Below are 22,257 nucleotides of genomic sequence, written 5' to 3'. Positions count from 1 at the left end.
GAAACCAGTCCCCTGTGATTTATTGCACGAATGCAATTTACTTATCAAAGAACTCTCCCATGATAATAACTGGACTATAGCGAATAATCCATTAATTTTCGTGTATGAATTAAGGCCCAGCCGGCAACTCTATTTGGTTTGCATATTCGCCAACGTTGTGTCATAACTACCGTATAGTAGCAGGCATTTTGTCAGCTACAGTAAATGAACAGACGTGTATTTTTCTTAATGCGAATGACGGGCTGCTTATTTCATTATCAGGATTTCAGGATTCGACACTTATATATTCTTCCTTTATTTGGGTGCATATGTTTGACGTAGTGACTGGCATATAAGAGAACAGCCTGGGGATAAATGGGTTCAATTGTCTTTTGTCTAACACGCCAACATCTAAACTCGTCCAAACGACCCGTAGCATGATACTTGTTTATGAATTCAAGCACTTCAAAAGGTACTATCCAATCATGATCGCCCTAGGTGATAAAGCGCCAGAGTGCCTGATGTATATATTTGATATCTGAAGTCTTTCAAGTCGGTTTTGGAGCAGCTGGGTGGAATAAGACTGTCAGAGAAACAATTACTATCCATCTCCTGACAACATATGCAGTGGACTTGCAAAACAAGATTCCACGCCGGCATAGTACTGATGAAATTATTATAAAGTGCGTTCAGGGCATCATGCCTCGTGTGAAAAATTCATGAGGAGCCCATATAAGCTAGGTTTGAGCACGCAGCTTCAAACCTTTTTCGCCAATAATACACGACCGCGAAACGTGCTTACAGCAGCGTTGCCAATGATCGTGATATTCACATTTCTAAAATAAAAGTGCACGGTCACCAATAATATTTACAGCCAAAATAGTAGTTGCTCCTCAACAAGATATAGGGACAAAAGTAACCAGAAAATATTAACAACTGGTCATAACTGAGATCAATATTTGAGTTCATGAGTTGCCTCCTATTTGATGCCCTTTATTAGCGAGTTTCCGCATCGCTTACGATTACGATTACGATTACGATTTGTGTTTGACGTCATCGATTTTTGGTGCTACGTCATCCCCAGCGAAATCGTCGATGGTACTTTCGTCTCGTTCTTACGAGGATTCCAGCTGATCTTCGTAAGTCGAAAAACGATTACATGGATTAGTGAAAAGCCATAGTTCCACGCTACATATCAAATTCAAGGTGAAATATTCATTGAAGAATACTTTTAGAACATATCTGTCAAACATAGGAACTGCATTTAATGTGATCAACGGCGATTTTGATCATGTTTTAGCGCCGAGAAAAGTGCACCCAGAGCATGAGAGCGGAGTATAGGGCCTATACTACAGTACACCAAGTCGTTGGTGTGAATGCGGAAACAAAATTTCTGGTTCATGCCGGTTTTGAGAGTATTACGATAATCGTAATCGTAATCGTAATCGTAAGCGATGCGGAAACTCCCTAATATCGGCCTTGGCCTACTTTTCAAAATAGTTCAACTATCAGAGACTGATGTATGTGGGAAGTATTTCCCAAAAAAATGATTCGTATTACTGCATTTCTAAAATTCCCTTTCAACTCTGTTCGTGTCAACAAATGTTTGAAACGCTTAAAGCTGTAAACACTATCGATGAGTAATATATTTTATAATCATTTTAACTAAAAATCATGCTTCTACCGAATTGAAATTACATTGCAGTACAAAAATACGATGATTAATTTAGCAATGCAACAAAAAAAAATAAAAATGTATAGCTAGTTCAATACCTGGCACTTAGCATGACGCGAGATGACGCATCAAACTTGCAACTCTTCTTGTTCTCAAATGGTGAGAGAGTTTTAAAAAGGCACCATAATTATTATCGAGAATATAATGCTCTGACGTAATGTTCATACAATGAGATGGTATAACGGATATATAGTATTTGCTGTAACGGTAATTTAATTGCACCTGTCGACCCGGCAATGGGGTCATTGCAAACCTATCCCAAACCGTCAGTACAGTGCGTATTCAAAGGAAGAAAGCGAAGAAGTTGATTCTCACCCATCTGAAAATTGATAGAAGTCGATTTCCTCATTTGCACTTCCGATAGCTTTTGTTCCTCCTTCCTGAGGTAGTTGGCTTGATTGACAGAAAAACTATACCCATCACATAGTGACCAGTGTTTTCTTAACTTCCTATTAGTTCGCTTGGTTCTCTCACTGAATGCATAGCATCGGTGTGTAAGAAATGCATACGAGGCCCTGGTATCGACGTACATCCAATAGTGTCAGTTCATTCGGGGTCAGTGCATCTATTGATGGTGTGGTGATGACAAGTAACGATCACAGGTACAACCACGTACAAAACTCCTCTCAAGAACCCTTTATGAATGTGCAGGGACTCAAACCACGGATACGCAGAGATTGGTGATACTACACCGCAAAGTTTTTCTTTGCGAAGAATGCGGAATGTAAAAAATGCGACAAAATGCCTTCGCCCGTCACGTCGAAACAACTTCTTCAGTCTTCCGTCAGAGCGGTGTTTTCAAAACATTCAATTACCAGCAATAATTTGCACTGAACAATAAAAATGATACCATAATTGGCGCCTCAACTTTCATTCATGACACCGTTGGTTCTCTGTCACGAGCATCATCACGCCATCACTGAGATCTACTCGTGCGAATTCGCGTCGCATGGAACACAATTCGTTTTGCCTTGTTCAATTCGCAGTAAAAAATACGTCATTAAAAATAAATTGTCCATGCAGTCATTCGTCCGTTTTGGTTTGCAGAAATTTGTTCCAACATACAATGACAAGGTCGTTTTGTTATAGTTGGCCGGAGTATAATATCTCGATCGCTCGAGATAAATAACTCGGACGATCGAGATATTATCTCGGGTGATCGAGTTATTTATTTCCTGAAAATTTTTTTTTTTAAATCATGTGATGTCCTTTCCCAGCCAACGTAAATATCATACTTTATCATTTTCATAACTTCATGTTTGAATTATAACAAGATGCCAGTAGATATCATACGATCGTCGAACTTTTAACTACACGAGTTAAAACATTTACCCAATTATGATGTGCTTTCGCATGAAAATGGAGAGATTGAGATTCCCCAATGTTTGCAGTTGATTTGTCAAGTGGGTCTGATCAGGAACTACATATTCGTTCCCCCAGGCAAGATGGGTCTCGTAAGCGCATCACACAACATAGGTTATAAAAAAAAATGTGCAACACGTTTCACGCACTTGGCGTTACGATTACTCCAAGCATTTGATAGTTACTAGTAATTGGGTGGGATGCAGTGCGCATGTCTATGTTATTTTACTCACTTTTACAATTTTCAGATGAGAGGCAAAAATTAAATGAATATAGCAAAATATATCAAAACCACTTGAAATTTTGATGACGAATGATACAAAGAAGTAACTCGAAGGGTGGTAGCAGGTGGTATCTAAAGTGGCATTATTTATTACGCAGTCTAACGTGCTATTTTGTGGAGAATCATTATCGATCTCACGCTTATTATATCAGATGTCATGTTATGTGCTTTTACCAACCTTGAAATTCAGGAAAACACGAAGAAAGATAAACCACACGTAATATGCATAAAAAGCAAATGACAGTCAAAGCCCGAGTGTATATCATATGAAAACTCTATCAGAATTGACCCCATGGATTACTTTCTAATGCGTTAAGTCACGTATTCTCTCTGACTAAATCATCTCACGCAACAACGCAAGGGGAATCGTTCTAAAATATGTTTTTTTACTGCACGACTAAATCTGTACACATAAAATGCTAACGTTTGTTTTACATCATCAATGAAAACATAGCCACTCGTAACATATAATGTAAAACGCACATTTGTCATGAAAACTTTGCACTGTTAAAAAAGGACAGTGCTTTTGTGGGCAGATTTAAATTTTACAGACATCAAGGCATCCTTAGCAAGTAATGCTATGTGTTCCTTTTTGACGGCGTAAAGAAACTTCGGTTCAAGATTTCTCTTAAGATTTAGTTGCCTTTTGCACAGTGAAATATGGACATAAAGTTCAAGGATATGTTGGTACCACTTTCTGTTTCGAGTTGAGTGCTTGTGAGACTGAAAGATCTAGTGCTGACTATCTTAAGGCTAAAGTGATATGCTTTACTTCACGGTCGATTCGAAACATGAGCAGTACAATTGCATGAATAGTAATTCAGCAATAGTTTAGAAGGGAAAGTTAATGATGGTGATGGCTATCGCCCGAGGCGACAAAAATCCTACTGCAGTAAAGTAGTCGATATGAAACTTAATGTCAATTGGCGCCACTTACATAAAATAATATGATGAACTCTCTGCCCCTGCCTTTCCACCTGCGCATTAGGGCACATTGTGTGCAATAACTGCGCTGACAGGCTAAGCTCCCCGACCATTAAGCTAAATCAGTTTAAATGAGCTCCGCGCCGGCCGAGTCAGCAGGCTATAGATTCAGCAATTATATGTAATAACTAAAGTGGCTCATAGGGTAGGCATTTTGCTGTAAGGTAGATACCGAGTCTCTTGGGTTCAGCTTGAGTGACGAAAACGGAAAATATCATTAAAATCGAGTCGGTAAAAGTGGCTTCAAACATGCGATATTCAAAAGGTTTAATGCTTCTGGAATGGACAATGACATAGCGCGCTACATTTACCAGCAGAAGCTTATATCATCATAGAAAAAACAATGCTCTTACCGCTCAAAAAGACATAAAATATGAAATATATCAAAATGTTGGAACCTATGATTCAATGCAAATAAGAAAGCATGTTACGCCTTCCGCACTTTGGGATTTCGCGACTGTTCGAGATTCGCAAAAAGCAAAAACAAATTGTCGCATTGAAATATTTGAAATCAAGTGTAGTGGTGTTGTTGTCAGAAGATGTACTATCACTGCCAATGAGGACATTCGTAGACACATAACTTAAAAAGCTGATATTAGTTAATTTAAAGCATTTTGATCGTATTCTTCCTTTGCGCTGCCGTTGAGGATGGAGAATATCATGTTTGCGTAGGTGTTGCATTATAATAGTTGCAAAACAGACAGTGCGGCTGTTGTTATTATAATATGAATTGTATGATCCATTTTTCAAGGAAGACAGGTGAGTGATGCGCAATAGTACAGCGTCAAACTATATAAAATCGTTGTCGTAATAAATAAAACATATTACCCATTCTAAATCTCCATATTCATTCAAATAGCTATCGATTTTCGCCACTCAAACATTATGTTATTGAGCAACATTCCGTAAAAACTGATAAATTTACGATTGTTAAAACAGAAAAGGGACCAAGGAACAATCATAATAGCTTTGCATTTATGTGTATGGGCGGTTGTGAACCCAGTACATCATTTCATAAACTTGATGGAGTACATACATCATCCACAATTTGAACAAAGTGGTCTCGCCCACGAAATGCAATCGAGAACCGAATGTGATGCCTTGCAGAGCGAAATCGATTAAATAGCATTTCAATATGTTCTGATCTGTCATAAAACACACAATTGTAACGCCTTCTGTAAACATATTGTTTTACCTACTGGTTCTTTAATTGTCTCTACCATATCGGTTCATGGATTTTGTTATGTATCGACGCGTCAAGTTGACGCCAACACCATTTAACTACGATTCGAAAGAGCAGCGTAATCATACTTTATATATGTAACCAATTCATTGCAATGTACGGCACGTTTGTACGCTCACATTGCATACGAGCCACGTCCATCGATACACAGGCAACACAATACATGACAAAATGAAAGCGGCATGGTCGGCTCGATCCCTTGCTCATTTTCATCTTCCGTGAACGCAGCTCCAACTCCTATACTCACCACGTCTGACAAATCATGCACGGTACTAATTTTGAGCCGATTCAGATATATCAGCGCGCTAATTATCTTCAATATTTCATATTGTGTCAACAATTTTCAATTATCCAAATTGTTGAAATGTATGGTGTACTTGTGTCCACGTCAATGAATATGGCCGCATGCATTAAATTGAGCGGAATGTGGTAAACATGATAAAAATTTACTTAATGGATATCAATTAATATTTGCAGGTTGTATTTATTAGTCGGAGAGCTAGATATGATTTTAAAATCATTACATTTGGATTTATTTTTTTTAAGCAAAATTTACAGAAGCTTACCAGGGGGCAAGGAAACAGACCGAAGAAGTGTCCCACTTCTTTGTTTTTGAACGTATGACAGGAAATTCAGTAACAATAAAAGTAGTAAGAGCGATCGATATCCAAACTTTCTGTCATTAAGCCAGTGATAACAGTAGTTTTACAGACAGCAAAACTGAGTCCAACTACTTCTTACCTAATTCGTCTTCCTTCCAACCAAATTGACAAGAAGCGTAATCACCATGCTGCACGGACAAATCTTCAAAAAATGCATGCTGGTCATTGTCCACCGATGATTAAAATCACTGCATCGGAAATTATCCTTCACAAAAACATAATCCTGACGTCTTAATAATGAGAGGCGAGTATTTCTGGAAAAAATCTTTGTTTTCTTCGCCATAATTTTTTTGACGAACTATTTCCCAATGAACAACATAAAATTGCGTGGAGTATTTTATCCTTTTTTTATGTTCCTATGCTTGTCTGGCATCTGTCATATTGATATCCTACACACCGTGAAACTGCATACAATATTGCACTTGAAAACCTTCAAGGTCTAGCTGTGGAAACCTTTTAAAATGCCATTATCTTGTTGATATGGATGTAAGCGGTGTCTTCCTTATCGCTGCTGACAGCAAACGTGTATCATATTTAATATTATACGATATAGACGATAGTTGCATTATGTAGTACATTGTGTAGCTTGTTAATTGCTTTCTTTCTAAATTGAAGCACAAAAAACTTTGCAAAGAATGCGACTGGTTTTATTGTTTGAGCTTTTGGACTTTCTTCATTGCCGAATCTTAGAAACGCATGCTCATTTCCTAGCTGAGACCGTTCATATTACAGCGGTCACTATATTACCAGCTACTACCATTTTGGAGAATTCTGGTCGTCAATAAAACAGCACTTGTATCAAATCCAAGCCCGTAAAATGCCAATTTTCAGGCCAACGAAATCAATCGGTCAATTTAACTTTCTAAAAAGATGCTTAAAAGACTAAGAGGAACAGGGAAAAATAGTAACGATCGACCGTGATGAAGCTGATACTGACCCCGTGTTACACCGGCCACCGATTAGAACTCTCCCTTCACCTTCCCAAGAGGACAGAGAATAATTATCGATGAAGCTAATGTTAGTAGAGAGTTTGAGACATTAGAACTTTATCCAGGTATAGACAGATGTGACCAAACGGAAAATATTGCTTTGAGTTGCTCTTGTCGCTGAGGTTATCCTTTGTAACCAAGAAAAAGATGCAAGATATATAAACACCCCGACAACTAAACACTGAGTCGACATGTCTAAACTTTCTGAGGTGTATCTGTTACACAAAGGCCTTTTGAAGATAAACTTTCCATCAGAATTGTCCTACTGTGCAGACACCCCTCAAAACAATAATTGTAGTCAGTATTGTAGTCAAAACCTACTCGATCGCTAAGTACAGCATGTATGTTGTTTCAATTCGTAGATGTACATTATTGATAGCGCTGCAGTATGCCCATCGCTAATATATCTCAGTTTACAATAGATAATGAAGAAAAACAATCAGTGAATTATCAATGAAGACAAAAGGACCAAGGCCAAATCAAAATTGAAAGTAGACAGCGGGTGCAACCTATTCCATCACTAGAAAATCACTCTGATGAATTTCCTGATTACAAGCCAGACGCGATGCCAGAAAAGTCATTCGACGACACGCAATGAAGTGCCGCAAATATCATTAACACATGCTATTTCACCAAAATGCAGGCCGATACATTACAAAGCTCCACAAGTGCTACTAAAATAAGTGTTACTGCAAAGCTAAAACTTAAACTTTATTAAATCACACGCACGAACACCAATAAACAACGAAAAATGTAACCAAATGCATGAATTGCGTAAAGTTGACCTGAAATGAGGCGGGGATTAAGTGGAGAACCTAATTCTGCTTTAATTAGATGTTATCTGAACAGGACGTTGACTAAGCTTCGTCAAAATATCATTCACAAGTGTTTCAGGTTCATTGTCAATTAATTTGCAGATTGATCTCGGCAAATCGTCTTTAGGAAACATTTTACTTCGTACAGCTTGTACTGAAATTCGTATAGACCTTTCCAGAAGAAGAACAGAGTAATCTATAACTATTTTGTTTGCAAACATGTATATAAAATCATATGATGTATGTATCGATCTAATCGTTTGCAGATATCTTTTTTAATTCTCGCTTTACTTAAATTCTTCAGTGTTCCAATACAATTTGCCTCTCAGCTTGTTCCTACAGAATTTTAAGGCCTTTCATTCATAGTTTCCCTGGATTGGCTTCGTTCATATGGCATTGTGTCAGCAAAATCCAGGATCAAGTTTTTTACTTAAAATGAGTAAGCATAAGGTGCACCAGCTTTGAGAGTATCTAAATTCATATTGCATGTCTATAATTATATGAAGTTGTTGTTGCAATACGCAAGTAGGTAGTTGAAATATTATATTTTTCCCTTAACAATTAGGCATTGACTTCTGCCCTTAGATTACGACCGATGTGAATCATTACACGTATTTCCCCTGGTCGGCCCAGGCCACATGACCATCGCGAAACGTGTTGCCCTTTGGAATCCGGCAAAGGATCAGGCTCATGCACGACTGATCTTAGGTTCAACACAATGAATAGTTGAGGATTTAAGTTAGCATTAATTGATTTTAGGCCCATGGACATGACAAACGTAATTTCTTCAATAGCGTGTTCATCTGCTGCAAGTTCTACTCTAAAGTACACTGCAAGAAGTTTTACTGAAATTTGGCATGTCCTGTGCAAAGCTTTCGTTGGTCCATGCCTACGTTTCAACATCATAAGGTTTATTTTCTATTCCGCCCGGCCAATTCGGCGAAGCATCTTCCAGAACATGTGTAATCACGAGAAACCCTAATGATGGGAAATTCCCTAGGTATTGGGAACGACTAAAGTAGAATGAAGAAGCAGTCCACCAAGAAGAAACCCCATCCTGTATTGCTAGTTAGGTTGTGTTTTGCCTGAAATAACCAATTGCATGACAGTTTCCCGCGTGGGATGAATCGAGGGCGAGTTTCTTCTGAGCTAAACAATAATGTGGTGAACGTGCTAAGAATGTGAATTGTTTAAGTGTTTCATTACCGTTGTTGTTGTGTGCTGATAGTATGCAAATATAATCAGGAGTCATCGTATTATAAAGTTATGGACATTTTATCGCCATGTACCTGTGATGTTACTACATGCATGCGTTTTGGGGTGCGTGGGGGTTTGAATAATGGTTGAACTTAGAAGTAGTTTTACATGTTTTATGAAAACGAAGTAAGCATGGTTAAGATGTGCGTAATGTTTGTACCTTCGCACTTCTTTTACACATTCATACTCCTTCAAACACGTGCATTCTACCAACGAGTTCTTTGTGAGCAGCAAAGGTGTTTCTTGGAAGTGTTTTCTTTTCGAAAGCAAGAAAATGTTCCTTTTGCTCTCGAATCATCAATTCCAATTCGCTGCTTTTAGGCGACAGCTAATCATCGCTTGCAACCGGTAGTAAGGTAATAAAGTCGGTTTCCGATTCATCGGCACAAAATAAAAATATTTCGTCGAAGTGCAACTATGAATGATATGCGTGATGTTGAGAAGTTTATCATGGAATTCACGCCACTGTGGTATATGACGAATTAATCATCAAAATCACGAATAGTCTGGCTGTCTTTCCGTGCCTTGAACAGAACTGAAATCATCAGTACCGGGGATAGTACATTCTTAGGCAGGTTTTGTAACCCTTACATTGTACGAACGCCGAAGTAGGAGTAAGATTGCCTGCGGTGTCATATCTATTGTGCTTATTCATTTACGTGACACCATTAAATCATTAAAGGGAACTGAAACCGCCAAGCCAGTTCGTATGACCTCGTTTTCACTTCCCGCGTATCGGGTGATCAGAACGAGGCATGAATGAAACATGACGCCTAGCTGTCAATCATTGAGTGACATCACTACTATGGAATTTACTACGAAAACTCATGAATGAAAGATCGCATGACTCACGTGATTCTCACATGATTCTCAATAATAACAAATTGAACTGCGCATGCTCGGGCACTGGGGGCGGAGCTACAAATCTGAACTCGAATAGAAAGTTGGAAGAGTGACTTTCTCGGGCGGTGAAAGTCGAAAAGTTGAATAAATCGCTCGGCGGTTCCAGTTCCCTTTAAGTTGTAGAAGAGATCGGGAAAACTTGATTGATTTGGATGCCTTGATTTAAGAAAATTTTAAAGTGTGAGTAAGTGTGTTTCCATGTAAATTTACAGCATCCGATTGATGTTTGAAACAGAAAAGAAAGATACTGCCAGTTCCTTTGGAGAACTTACTTGAAAAAATCACACAGGTGCGGAAACGTTCCGTTCTACATGTGTGAGGGTGAGAAGAAGCTCTGGTTTGAATTGAAAAAAGAGCCGAACTTAAATCATGAATGAAAAAAAATAATTTCGTTGATACGACTCGTCCTATATAGAATCTCTGACGGCCTTTCAGTAATGGCATTAAGGTGTGGTATGACATCCATGTCTCTAATGGTCCCTCGAAGGTTAAACGCATTAAATAAATTCGATCTCACTCGGATAACAGATGTCTAGTGCCAGGAAACCTGGTAGTAAGCGGCGTGATGATATGTCAGGTTTTTATCTGCGAAGTCATCTTAATGACTCCTTGGTGAGTCTAAGACTACTTTGACATGATATGAAAACGAAGTACCCCACGGGGACATGTCTCAGGGAATTTAGCTCGGTAGTTCGTATAAGATAATGGACAACAAAAAGTACCTTATAATTTTCGACTATTCGACGTATATATCGGTATATATTCCTCGTCTGCAAAGAGAACATTTCTTGAAAACTTGAATTGGATGAATGGATAATATATGTGGCTACGAAACTTGCAATCAGCAATGAAGCTTCGGGAAACGATAGGTGACGCAAAAACGTTTACCGTAAATATAAACATAACCAGCTTATGTAGCCTGGCTTCCCTTGAAAGTGACGCAGGTGCTCTAACAATCTGGAAGAACGCGACGCTCCTGATTGCCGACATGAAACCCCGGCCAGGTCTGATCCCGCAGGAATGAACAGTGTCTGGACAGGTTATTTCTACAGCAACAAGTCAAACAAGGATAGGCTCAAGTCCCTGATCTCGATCCAAGTATTGTCGGAAAAGGAACCTGTTTAAGTCTATATGTTCCTGCCTCATGATTGTATGGCCATGGCGGTTGAGCAGATCTTACAAGAATCTAGTAAAGAATGCACAATGCACGTACATGTACAAGAAACTGAACTCGATTTCAATTAAGCATCTTATAAGGATATCATTTCGATTTTCGACTGGGGATGTCAATATGTTCTTTTTACTTTTTAAGGAGTGTGCGTGTGTGGAGGGTGATTGAGCAATTCATCTTGACGTGTATATGTTCAATGATGACCGACCTTTTGTCAAATTGGCTTACATCACATAATGCGATATTCTGTCCTGTTACGGAAGGGATGTAGGTCTCATGCTATAGGAAAAAGGATGACCTTTTCTGCGCAAGCTAAATCAAGCGCCAAAACATTCGACTTAAAGCTGGGAAAAACAGCCTATGGATCTTGTGGAGAGAGTCAAAGTAAATGCTAATATTTGATCTGAATGGTTTCGTCTGAACCCATAGGCACACTGCAAAAAGCCATCTTTTTACAGCGTTAATTCTTATGAAAGGCTGAGATGAAGTCCTTCATTCTGCTTCTTCAACCGACGCCTGACTAGATCAAAAGGTTCAGTGTAAAAATAGAATGTGGCAGGAAGCTTGGAATGAAAGAACGGTTTCTTGAATTGACGATGGCACAAAAATGACGCAAAAGTAATTAATTCTGGTCAAATGAAGGGATCACAACCAAAACAAGCTATGTGCACTTTCTTTAGCAAAAGCATATCCTGGAGGTGGAAAGATTTTTCCTTTAACCTTAGTTCCATGGTTACTTCCATTGGTAGACATTCTGTATCAAAATTAGTATCCAGCTTCCAGTTTCAATGAATTTATATCAAGGGGAATTCGTGTATCGACTGATGTAAAAAGACAACAACCGCAATCTGAACAAAAGAAATTAGATTAGGAAATGATAACTCGGATATCAGTTGCCTTATAAAAACCAAGTTGGTGGTTTTGTAACGCGATATGTTGGATTTTGTGTGCGACGGGGAAACATCGGCGCGAAACATTTTGAAGCGACAGGATTATTGGTTCACTTTCTTGTCTCTAGTATGTATAGTATTTGCTTTAAAATTCAACAGAATCTTGGTGTTGTGTTGGATATTGCTGGTTTAGGTCGCTTAGTGCCGGGCCTGTGTAGGCTGCGAATCCGTTCATACACTCAGAGTCATAGAATCACCAGAAACACCATATCGTAGTTTTACTTCTTCTTCGAACGATAGCTTTACTACTCATCAATATTTCTAATCGGAATATTTCATTAATGGCTCACCTGTCAGTTGTCAGTTGTTTTTATGGAAGCATTTTGCGATCACAATCCGTAATTACGAAACTGTTGTTTTATAAATTGGAGTGATTTATTTAATACCTGTCGTTGAAAGAGACGAGCAACAATTTGACAAGATGCATCGGGTTTTGAAACTTAAGATCTCTGCATCTGTGAACGGTGCTGAGTTTGGATGAATAGAACTTGTGTCTCATACCTCCTCGATCTTAATCCATCACTATAAGGTAAACATGGTTTCCCTGCGTATGTGATTCGACCATAGATAACTTGAACTTGTCACTCGCAATCCAAAACGTCTTTTAAACCTCTGTTGACAGAAGGTTCAGTTTCGACTCCTTCGATTGCCATGAAACCTTTCCCCTGCGGGATGAAATATCGACGAATTCAAGCACCAAACATACACGGGGCTCGAATTAAGTTATACTAGTGCCAGTCACATATTGAGATGAATTTGCCAGGGGTTGTTGAATAATTGAGGGGGTTAGTAGTGTCCCCGGATGCCAGACACTCAAGGATGCGATAATTCGTTAGCTAACTTTATTAAGGTCTCCATTACAGTTTAAAACTAAACACGTGGCGATAGAGTACAGTCTCATTGGAACAAACTAATAGAGAAATGCTTCGAGTAACCTTGAACATGAGCAAGGTGGTCAAATTGACAGTTTTCAGGTGACCAGAATGAATTCGATTGCACCACGGCCTTTTGAAGAGAGGACTGATGGCGCATTGCTTCCATTCCTGATCTGTGGGTCGAGTTTTCCCGTCCAAAGGACTGGTGTGCTATTTGCTTCATTACTCCTGGCACTGATGCCTTTATACAAAATATCGCCCGACGAGTCGGTCTGTCACGAGTTTAGTCTTCCCCCAATTGGCGTTGCGGTCAGGTAAAAGGAAAATATTGGAACAATGCGCGCCATATCTACCGTAATATAGTATTTGCAAAACTTCTTTCAAATCGTGTGAAATTCTTGCTTGTGGTAGAACAATAAATTGACAAATTGTTGACTAAGTGTATTAGTGCAACTTGCTGCCGAGATGAACATTTCATTTCAAATTAATAATCACTTTTAGCACAGACGGCGCGCAAGCTTCCTAATGCTGTAGTGATTTCAACTTGGTGTTCTGCTGATCTAGGTCACAAATTTTCCTTTTTTTTGTATCATATTGCGCCCCCCCCCCCCCCCAAAAAAAACCCCAAAACAAAACAAAGATGGAAATAAACCAACTAAGATGTTGCTCGTTTTCGAATAACTTTTTTTGCTCTAACAGTTTGATATAGCAAACGGCACGAATGTACTTGGAAGTCATCACTTTGCTAACGTGGCTAGCATACGCTTGAGCACAAATCGACACTCTCAATTTCAAAGAGATAGACCCCAGGCATGACGGTATCATTTCCTGGCAATTTTTATCAAAAATGCATCGAGTTGCGGTACAGCTGAATAAAAAAATCAAATCGATTTCTCTATTTTCTTCATACGTCAAACACTGTTGGGGCAGGTTTGGGTTATTTGAAGAATTGACATTGCTGTGCAGAAATCCGCAACTGCGAATGGACCTTGTCTTATAATCAAAGGGATATTGATGTCAGCTCAACATCTTGTTCGAAAAGTTTCGTTTCACCGACAACAGGGGTCGCATAATCAAAATAAACACACTTTATGGTACAACCTATGTACATGTATGTGATTGTCTTAAAGTACCAAAACTGATCGAACTGAGAATCGCAACATACTGTACATAGATTGTAGTTCCAAATAGAACAACGTGAGAAATGTGTGGGGCGAGATATGATCCATTGCTTTAACCGCCAGTATTTTCACCCTTTCAAGAATATTTAAAATCTGTAAAATGAATGTATAAAATCTGTCAGTGTGGATCATCACCCGAGAATTCTCTGCCAGGACGTGCTAAAATTTTGACAATTTCGTTGGCGTATTTCCTTCGTCTACTTGTACTTATCATTATTTATGTCGAGACTGGCGTGAGAATCAGCTTCAGCTATTATTTTCTGGTTCTTACGTGACTTACGTAATGAGATTGTAAGGTTTCATAGCTCATAGTGCATTTGCTAATAAAGCACGGTCCGAGTGGACACTGAAACTAAAACTAAAACATAGACACAGGGAGATGGCTTCATAGACGTTATCATGCGAAGGAGAGGTACACGTACAGCAATGAACGATATTCAAATCACACTGGCATAAAAATCAGAAATCAAATAACTTTCTCAACATGAAGACATGCGAAAGATCGTAGGCTCAGGGAGACTACTAATGGGCACGACGACACGATTACCCGCAAGGGCGGCTGCCATGATTTGATTTCATTGCATTCTATGGCCATCCCTTGAGTGGTCTTTGAAGTGAATTCTAATGGTTCATTCACGGCGTAGGTGCTCCGAAGTGGATTCCGGCTTGCTCGTTTGACGTCACTCGCTGATGTACAGATGTGTGGAAGCACATTATAGTTTTACTACGAAAGTTCTATAAAACATTGTGCTCTATAAGATAATGTAACATACTGTGATTCAATCTACATACATCTGGTGAGATTTGAACCAAACATTTCACCATCCTATGACCTACTTTCAACTGTGGATTACGCGAATGATATCATTTCGTGAAAATTAAAAATTACCGATTGAAACAAAAATCATGACATATCGAAAAAATTAAACTTGGAGAAAAAACACTCTAATGACTACAATACGTCTTAACCGCTGCCTCATATTTGCAACGCGGTGAGTCAAATATACGTTTTATGGGCCACAATAGATTCGTCAGAATCATTTGTAGGCGAACAAAGGAGTCAATGGTACTCATTTAGGTTTTTGCACCCTAATTTCACCAGCCACAATAGATTCCGGTGAGTCTATTGTGACCCGTAACCGATGTACATCTATTAATTTCACCATTACTTGGATGGGGAACCCAGGTGAGAGAATGAGTATATTGTATGCATGATGTACGATTAGAAGAATTCGTCTATGCACCATTACATTAATCGTTTCGACAATGAAATACTGGTATTGTTATTTACATGGATAGATCTATAATCAAGCTTGGTACCTGTCATAACTAATCAATCAACCACTGGTGTTCGTCTAACCCATTAACTCGCCTTTGTTAATGTGTTTAACATGGCGTACACTGGGAGTATTTCGAGTAATGTTCACTCACAATCAGAGTATCTGTAACGAAAATCATTTCCTGCGTTATAAAACGCATTGAGACTTCTAAAGCTTTAATCACGAGTAGTATTTGCAGTTGCTCCCGCTCCATAACCGTGATGACTCGTGATTCTGTCAAAACAAATGCTTCGTTGATTCAGCTAATGCGATGAGATTCGTTTAATGAAGCCCGTTTGACCGTTCGGCATGACTGGTCTTAAGGGAGTTTATCATTTGTGAGGCAGCATGGTGAATAAATAGTGTCTTTCCAATGGTTTGAGTGCACAGCGAAACCGTCCATCAGGGTTATTGCACTGGTACCGGCTATTTGTAAAGGTGTTTGGTCAAGTAATAGCTCGGGGAACATAGTCTAATAGTTCAGACTCTCGCGGGTTCAGTAATCTTCGATTCAATTAGCATCACGGATTGGTGTTATCATGAAAGTTCATTTGAATAGAACCAAACATGAGTACAAAATAACTGTCCTACTTATACTTAACTTATCGGTTAACGATGCCATCATTCACCTTCTGATGGCTGGAGCGAAAATTGTTATGTAACATATAGCCTCGAGGATCGATTTAAGAGTCCTGATATCAACAAACGATTGATCGATGACAGTTTTGTAGTATATAACTAATATCCTAGCTAGGTAGGAAAGTGAGTTTATTTACTTGGATTTTAGTACTTTTGTATACTTTATGTAAAACACTCCAAATTTTTGTTCGTTTATGAATTAAAGTACAAACATGAATAGACAGGCGTAGTTGCATTATTGATCAGGATATTCTTAATTGAATATCGGTATGAGTAAAAAGGCACAAAAACATTAAAGCACTTTAATTTGTTGATTTTTTGTCTAGAAAAGGTTACTAGTCGAGTACTTTCGCTTCTAACGGAGGAGCAGAAGAAAATATTTGGTTGGCGGGCATTTTTAACGTTTTTGTTTCTTCAAACTATCTAAATTCGATAGCCCAGACTGTTTCTTGTAACGCCAGAGCATTTTAACCGATATCTTTATTTCAAACTATTCGCCCCGAGACAATTCTTTGAAATAAAAAGACGGGAAAATTTGCGTTTAATTTGTCGAGTTAAGTTACAAAAACCTGTGGAATAAAGTGAAGTACATTTCATTAAGGAAACGTTACACCTTATTAGTCCTATGTAGTCATTTGATAATTATTCGCCTAATTGGTTTGCGACTTGAATCGAAATAGATTAGATTTGCGCAGTTAAACATAATTCTATGGAAATTGCTAGAATGTACATGGATAATTCAAACTTATGTTTAACCGTATTTCATTTGTTTTTGTGTATTGATATCATTGATGTTGTTCTAGGTTGGATTACATTTTGCTCACACTTGTAAAACGTGATTAGCCTGGAAATATGATAAGTAATCAATACACTCTCCTTGTTTTTGTACTAAGAAAAATATCAGGCTCAGGTCTCTTGATGCATTTAAATCAAGCTAATTGACACTGAACGATTCGGACTAAGATCTCTTTCTTTCTTACACGGTCTCGAGTACGGTTCCATCGTCATGCCAGTCATGCATAAAAACCATTGATGGCAAGCAAACCTGCCCGACTGGTGTTGACCAATATTAAAAAAACCACATGCTCACAAATTGACTACGACACTTTAAAGATAAATACTCTAATAACAAGAGCGGTATATGGATAAGTAATGATCTTGATTCAAGAGTGAAATTGTCTATACATATTGATATTCGATATCAAATTTGATTTTACTGATTCAATATTTTGCTACATGTACATCGTTTTCGGGGAAAGATCGCTTAAAAAATACATAATTCACATTATTAAAGTTATATCTCATTAAAATACAATAAAATACGTGTATCAAGTTTGAGAAGTTTTATTTAACAATGTTTCAATAAAGATTTTGCCACGTGTCTTTGGGAGTAAAAGGATTCTTGAGATTGATAATAATTTGATCATAAAGTCCCATTAAAGCAGTGAGGGACTTTTTACTTCACTATCCCTGCTTCATTAGTGAACAATTTTTTCTGGAACTGTCCGACGTTTTTCCGATTTTGATATTACTAATACGTATTTAGTAGAAGAAAATTGTTATGAGTTATTTGTATGCACCGCAAAACTACATTGTAATCTACCGCGCAGGTTTTCACGTTGTTGTTTGTGCAATCCATAAAGAAATGAAACTCGATAACCTTATCTGACCTACATGTACGTAAACATGAGAAACGGTGCAGAGTCTTGCAAATAGAAAAGCAAATGCATGATTACTAAAAGAAGTGATCTGTTATAGTATTCAAGATCTGTGCAGTTCCTCGCAGGTACCTCTCATCACATATAGCAATGAAAATAATGTTCCCTGCCATCATTTCCTGGGTATTATCTATCCTTGAATTAGTACGCCCAAATACAGTATTGGCGTTCGCTGGTGTAAGAAAAACACAATTAGGTGCAGATTCCGGATGTCAGACGATTATGGCGGTGATTATCTGTAAGAAAATGTATTTGATTAGTAATAATCATTACTAGGATGAGTTGATTGGCGCGGCCATTATTAGAAATAGCGCATATCATTCTGGTTCGAGCGCCGTCAATGTTTTTGTAGGTTATTGGATTCATGTAAGAAAGAAATACCGACGAATGGATCCCGAGATCAATATGGCCAGTAATTTTCAGCCAGATAGAGAAAAGCAGCAAAGGGTAGTGAACAGTTGCGATTTATCCAAGAAACAATTACTTTTCAACGTTTTTGAATTTTCTGTGTCGGACCTGAAATATGGAGAGACTGGAGAAGAACCCCCATATTTCATAAGACACTTGCATCGGGATATTGGGTGCTATTAGAAGCTAATACTGGACCCTTCCATATCATACGCCTAAGTTCCTATTATCTAATATCTTTCTCTCTTTGTATATAATCAGATATCATAGAATGTTCAATTCTAAAAACCTTTTAACATTATGAAATACAAAAACAAAGCGTCTACTGTGAGAGTTGTTTTCAACCCACATTATACCGATTGTTTTAAGGTGCAGCCTTTTATCGAAGTGCCTTGGCATATCATTTAAAGCCCCCATCCTGAATTCTCCAAACAGCATCATTAGCTAATATACAGTGTGTTGCAAAATAATTACAAGCCAATTAGGTGATTTTGCACCTAGTCGATGTTTTTGTGATGCGATATCTATACAACGAGTAACTGAAATTAAAAACTCTCATTGACTTCTCTTTACTTTAGCGTTTACCCTCATTAATAACTGATCGATGGATGTCTCGTCACTCGACGCCTTAAACGTATCGTCAATTTTTTATTCGAATTCAATTCTCGGTCGATACGTCGTGTCTGGCCACGCACTCTCTCCTGAAAAGCTACCAGTGGCTGAATTACGATGTGTCACTCTTCATTAAAATGACTAATTATCAATTTGCGTTTAATCGAATCAATTAATGAATCTAACATGAAATGATTCTCAATACTGATTGATTTTTTCGATGAAAAATGAAGTTTGTTTGTTCTTTAAGGAAGGATGGCGCCGTTAAGTGTGGTCTCCTGGGTGTCTTTTTCGTGCAATGCCGTATAACATTTCTTTCAATCAATGATAATTCGCTGCATTGGATTTCTTGAACAGTTTTCGCCATATCGACGGATATCATATGCAGTAATAGCATGCAATATACCATTTAGCGTTATCCTTTTGTATGCCATTTAATTATTTGTCATCATTTTAATGAGGTCTCGACTTCAATAATGGAAACTGGGCTATTTGCATTACCGTTGACCAGAAATTGTTTTCAATGCAACTATTTCGCACAGGCCTATTTATTGACTGTCAAAATGAAACCCCTTTCAAAAATAGGCCTTCGTTACTGTTGTTTTACTTTGTCATTTTTATAATAACCCAATATCAGGAAGGTTTGGCAAATGTACGATGAGTTACGAAGGACAGTGCGTAAACATATTCTATCGATGATGGTTCCGTGATTCCTCGTTGCCCTTATAAAAACCGATTCATGAGGGCCGCGATAGTAAATGTGACCCGCTCTACCAAAACTAGGCGCTTGTCGCATCTGAACTTGACAGGTTGATACGGACTTGTTGTTCATTTCCCTATTGTAGACCTTTTGTGAAATGTGACCAAATCAGTTTGTAATAGATTTCACAAAAGGTCTACAATAGGGAAATGAACAACAAGTCCGTATCAACCTGTTGAGTTCAGATGCGACAAGCGCCTAGTTTTGGTAGAGCGAGTCACAAATGCGCGCAAGACTTTATGACACTCAGACATTGGTACTTCGTAGTTCGTCGTTCGTAAGGTTTTGCTAAACATGTCTGATAATCGGTATCGAATCCAGTTCGCTAACACACGTTGGCAATCGTTCAAACTTGAAGTTGGTTACGAAGAGTCATTTAAATAATCGATTTCATCGAACCAGGTGAATAAAGAAGCAAATGTGTTTTTAGTGTTTTGAAATAAATATTTGATGCTAAGGCCGTATTTGGCGAACTAAACAGAAACAACACAGATTAAATTCAATAAGAGAGGAACTGTGTCAATACTGGCATAAAACTGAAATCCAGGTAAAAAGCTTTTAGAAGGTTCTAATAGCTTCTTCCAATCGGGGAGCTTAGTAAACGGGTTACAAAAGAAAACAAATCATTTTGCATAACATTTTATTTTTATTTTATTTTTTTATTTTGTAATTCGTATAATCTGCATTATATTGATACATGTCCATGCTTGACTTTAAACAGGTCCCCTTCACACAATGTCCAGACGAGGATATGAATGAATGATTATCATTTGAAAAAATCATACCTTATCACATTATTTTGGTGAAACAATGATAATGGGATGAATTATTAGATGTACTCTTATTTCGCCACGTCCACAACCACGTGAAATTGAGCAACTTCCACGTGTCAAAACACAATTCTGATGCGACACTGGCATTGCTAAGATTCTTAACAGATGTATTCCAAGTAATAACCGCCTTATTACTTACATGATTTGAAACGACACTATGCGGAATTCCGATCCAGTCTCGTCAATTGGATGATTCGATCATCATGATCATACCTAACATGTCAACACCCTACTACACATAATTGTCAGTCCAGGGGCAGCCTGATATCAAATAAGCAACATTTTTGTTTCCTCTCTATGAACTCTCTCTTCTTCTTTCTCCTTCCAGATACAATGCGGAAATCCCAAAACGTATTACTTCTGTTCGCCGGCCTGTTCTGTTTATATGCAAGTGTGGCGTCGGAGAACAAAGCGTTCGAAGTAAGTAACACTGTATATACCATATTAATAATCATATAATCTGTGCAGCCTCCACGTACTACGCAGAAAGGGAATCAGCTTGAAGTAGGAGTCGATTCTTGGTGCGCAACAACCACAACATATCTCCCATAATTCAGAGTAATTCTTTCCAGTTACTCAACAACAATCATTTGAGGCCTAATCTATATGGAAAACGGTCTCACACGGACCACTCACAGTGAATACACCAGTCATCAAGACTGAACTAATAGAATGCTTGTGCTTGAAGTTTTTTGTAGGCGATTTTTCCATTTTCAACGAAGGGTGGGAAAAAATTTTCTTTCCCATCAGCGCGTTATTCAATAGACATTCTTATCCCAAACCAGCATCCCCAGACACGCCGATTGCCTGACGAGAAAAATGACTCTCAGGTCAATAATTACATCACGAAGCCATGGGCTAGTTTAGGAAACAATAGCTGGCCCCTGGCAAAAGTCGCCGCCATATTTCCAGTTCCCACCCTAATCGCTTGCGTTGTTTACATGATAAGCAAGGTGAAATGAGAAAACAATCATGTATCACGCTAGGGCAATCTCATCTGCCGAAATTCCAGGCATTTGAATAGCGTATGTATCAAGTCGGGCATTTCTCCCTGATAGTACCAGGAGGTCGAAACGATTTGAAGCGTGGGCCATGTTATTTGATGTCAAATATTTTTAAGATCCTTTTCTCCAAGGCAGACATTTTTTTGAGCAGAAGGCAATGTCCACCTGGACCGCCGACACGAATATGAATACAATATGGCGAATTATCACTCACCCTAATGCAGTAATCTATCAAACAAACTATAAAAACAGAATCTACCCAATAAAGTGCAAACTTTTACTCCTGGACGTATGCTTTTTATTACTTTAGTCACAGTAGCATCGAAAACAAGCCAGAAACTTCTGAGTGGTTTTCTAGTGTGCCTATTTTTCACAAAATGGCATCAGCCTACCACAAGATAGATGTAAGGTGGTAGTGCAGGCGGACTGGTCATCCTTGTAAATACAAAAGTTGCTTTCGCTACACGAACCCAAGCTAGTTGCAGAAGATCGTTGGACCAGGGTATTAAATGATTGTTCAACAATATCACCGACTTTGTCATTACCTATCGTCTCGGCGGCAATAACGGTATTTA

General features: G+C 38.4%; 1 protein-coding gene across 1 annotated transcript in view; it reads left to right on the top strand.

Moving 5' to 3' along the window:
- Window positions 1-22,257, top strand: part of LOC135500346 (uncharacterized) — a 36,229-nt gene that overhangs the window by 8,876 nt on the left and 5,096 nt on the right. Inside the window, exon 2 of the mRNA XM_064791761.1 lies at window positions 21,007-21,098. Within this exon, the coding sequence (XP_064647831.1) occupies window positions 21,012-21,098 (87 nt within the window). The 5' untranslated portion in view covers window positions 21,007-21,011. The remainder of the gene's footprint in view (window positions 1-21,006; window positions 21,099-22,257) is intronic.

Source organism: Lineus longissimus, chromosome 16, assembly GCF_910592395.1.
Source record: "Lineus longissimus chromosome 16, tnLinLong1.2, whole genome shotgun sequence".
In the NCBI taxonomy this organism is placed as follows: domain Eukaryota; kingdom Metazoa; phylum Nemertea; class Pilidiophora; order Heteronemertea; family Lineidae; genus Lineus; species Lineus longissimus.
Note: the sequence above shows the minus strand (reverse complement) of the source record. Positions and strands in the feature narration are given on the sequence as shown.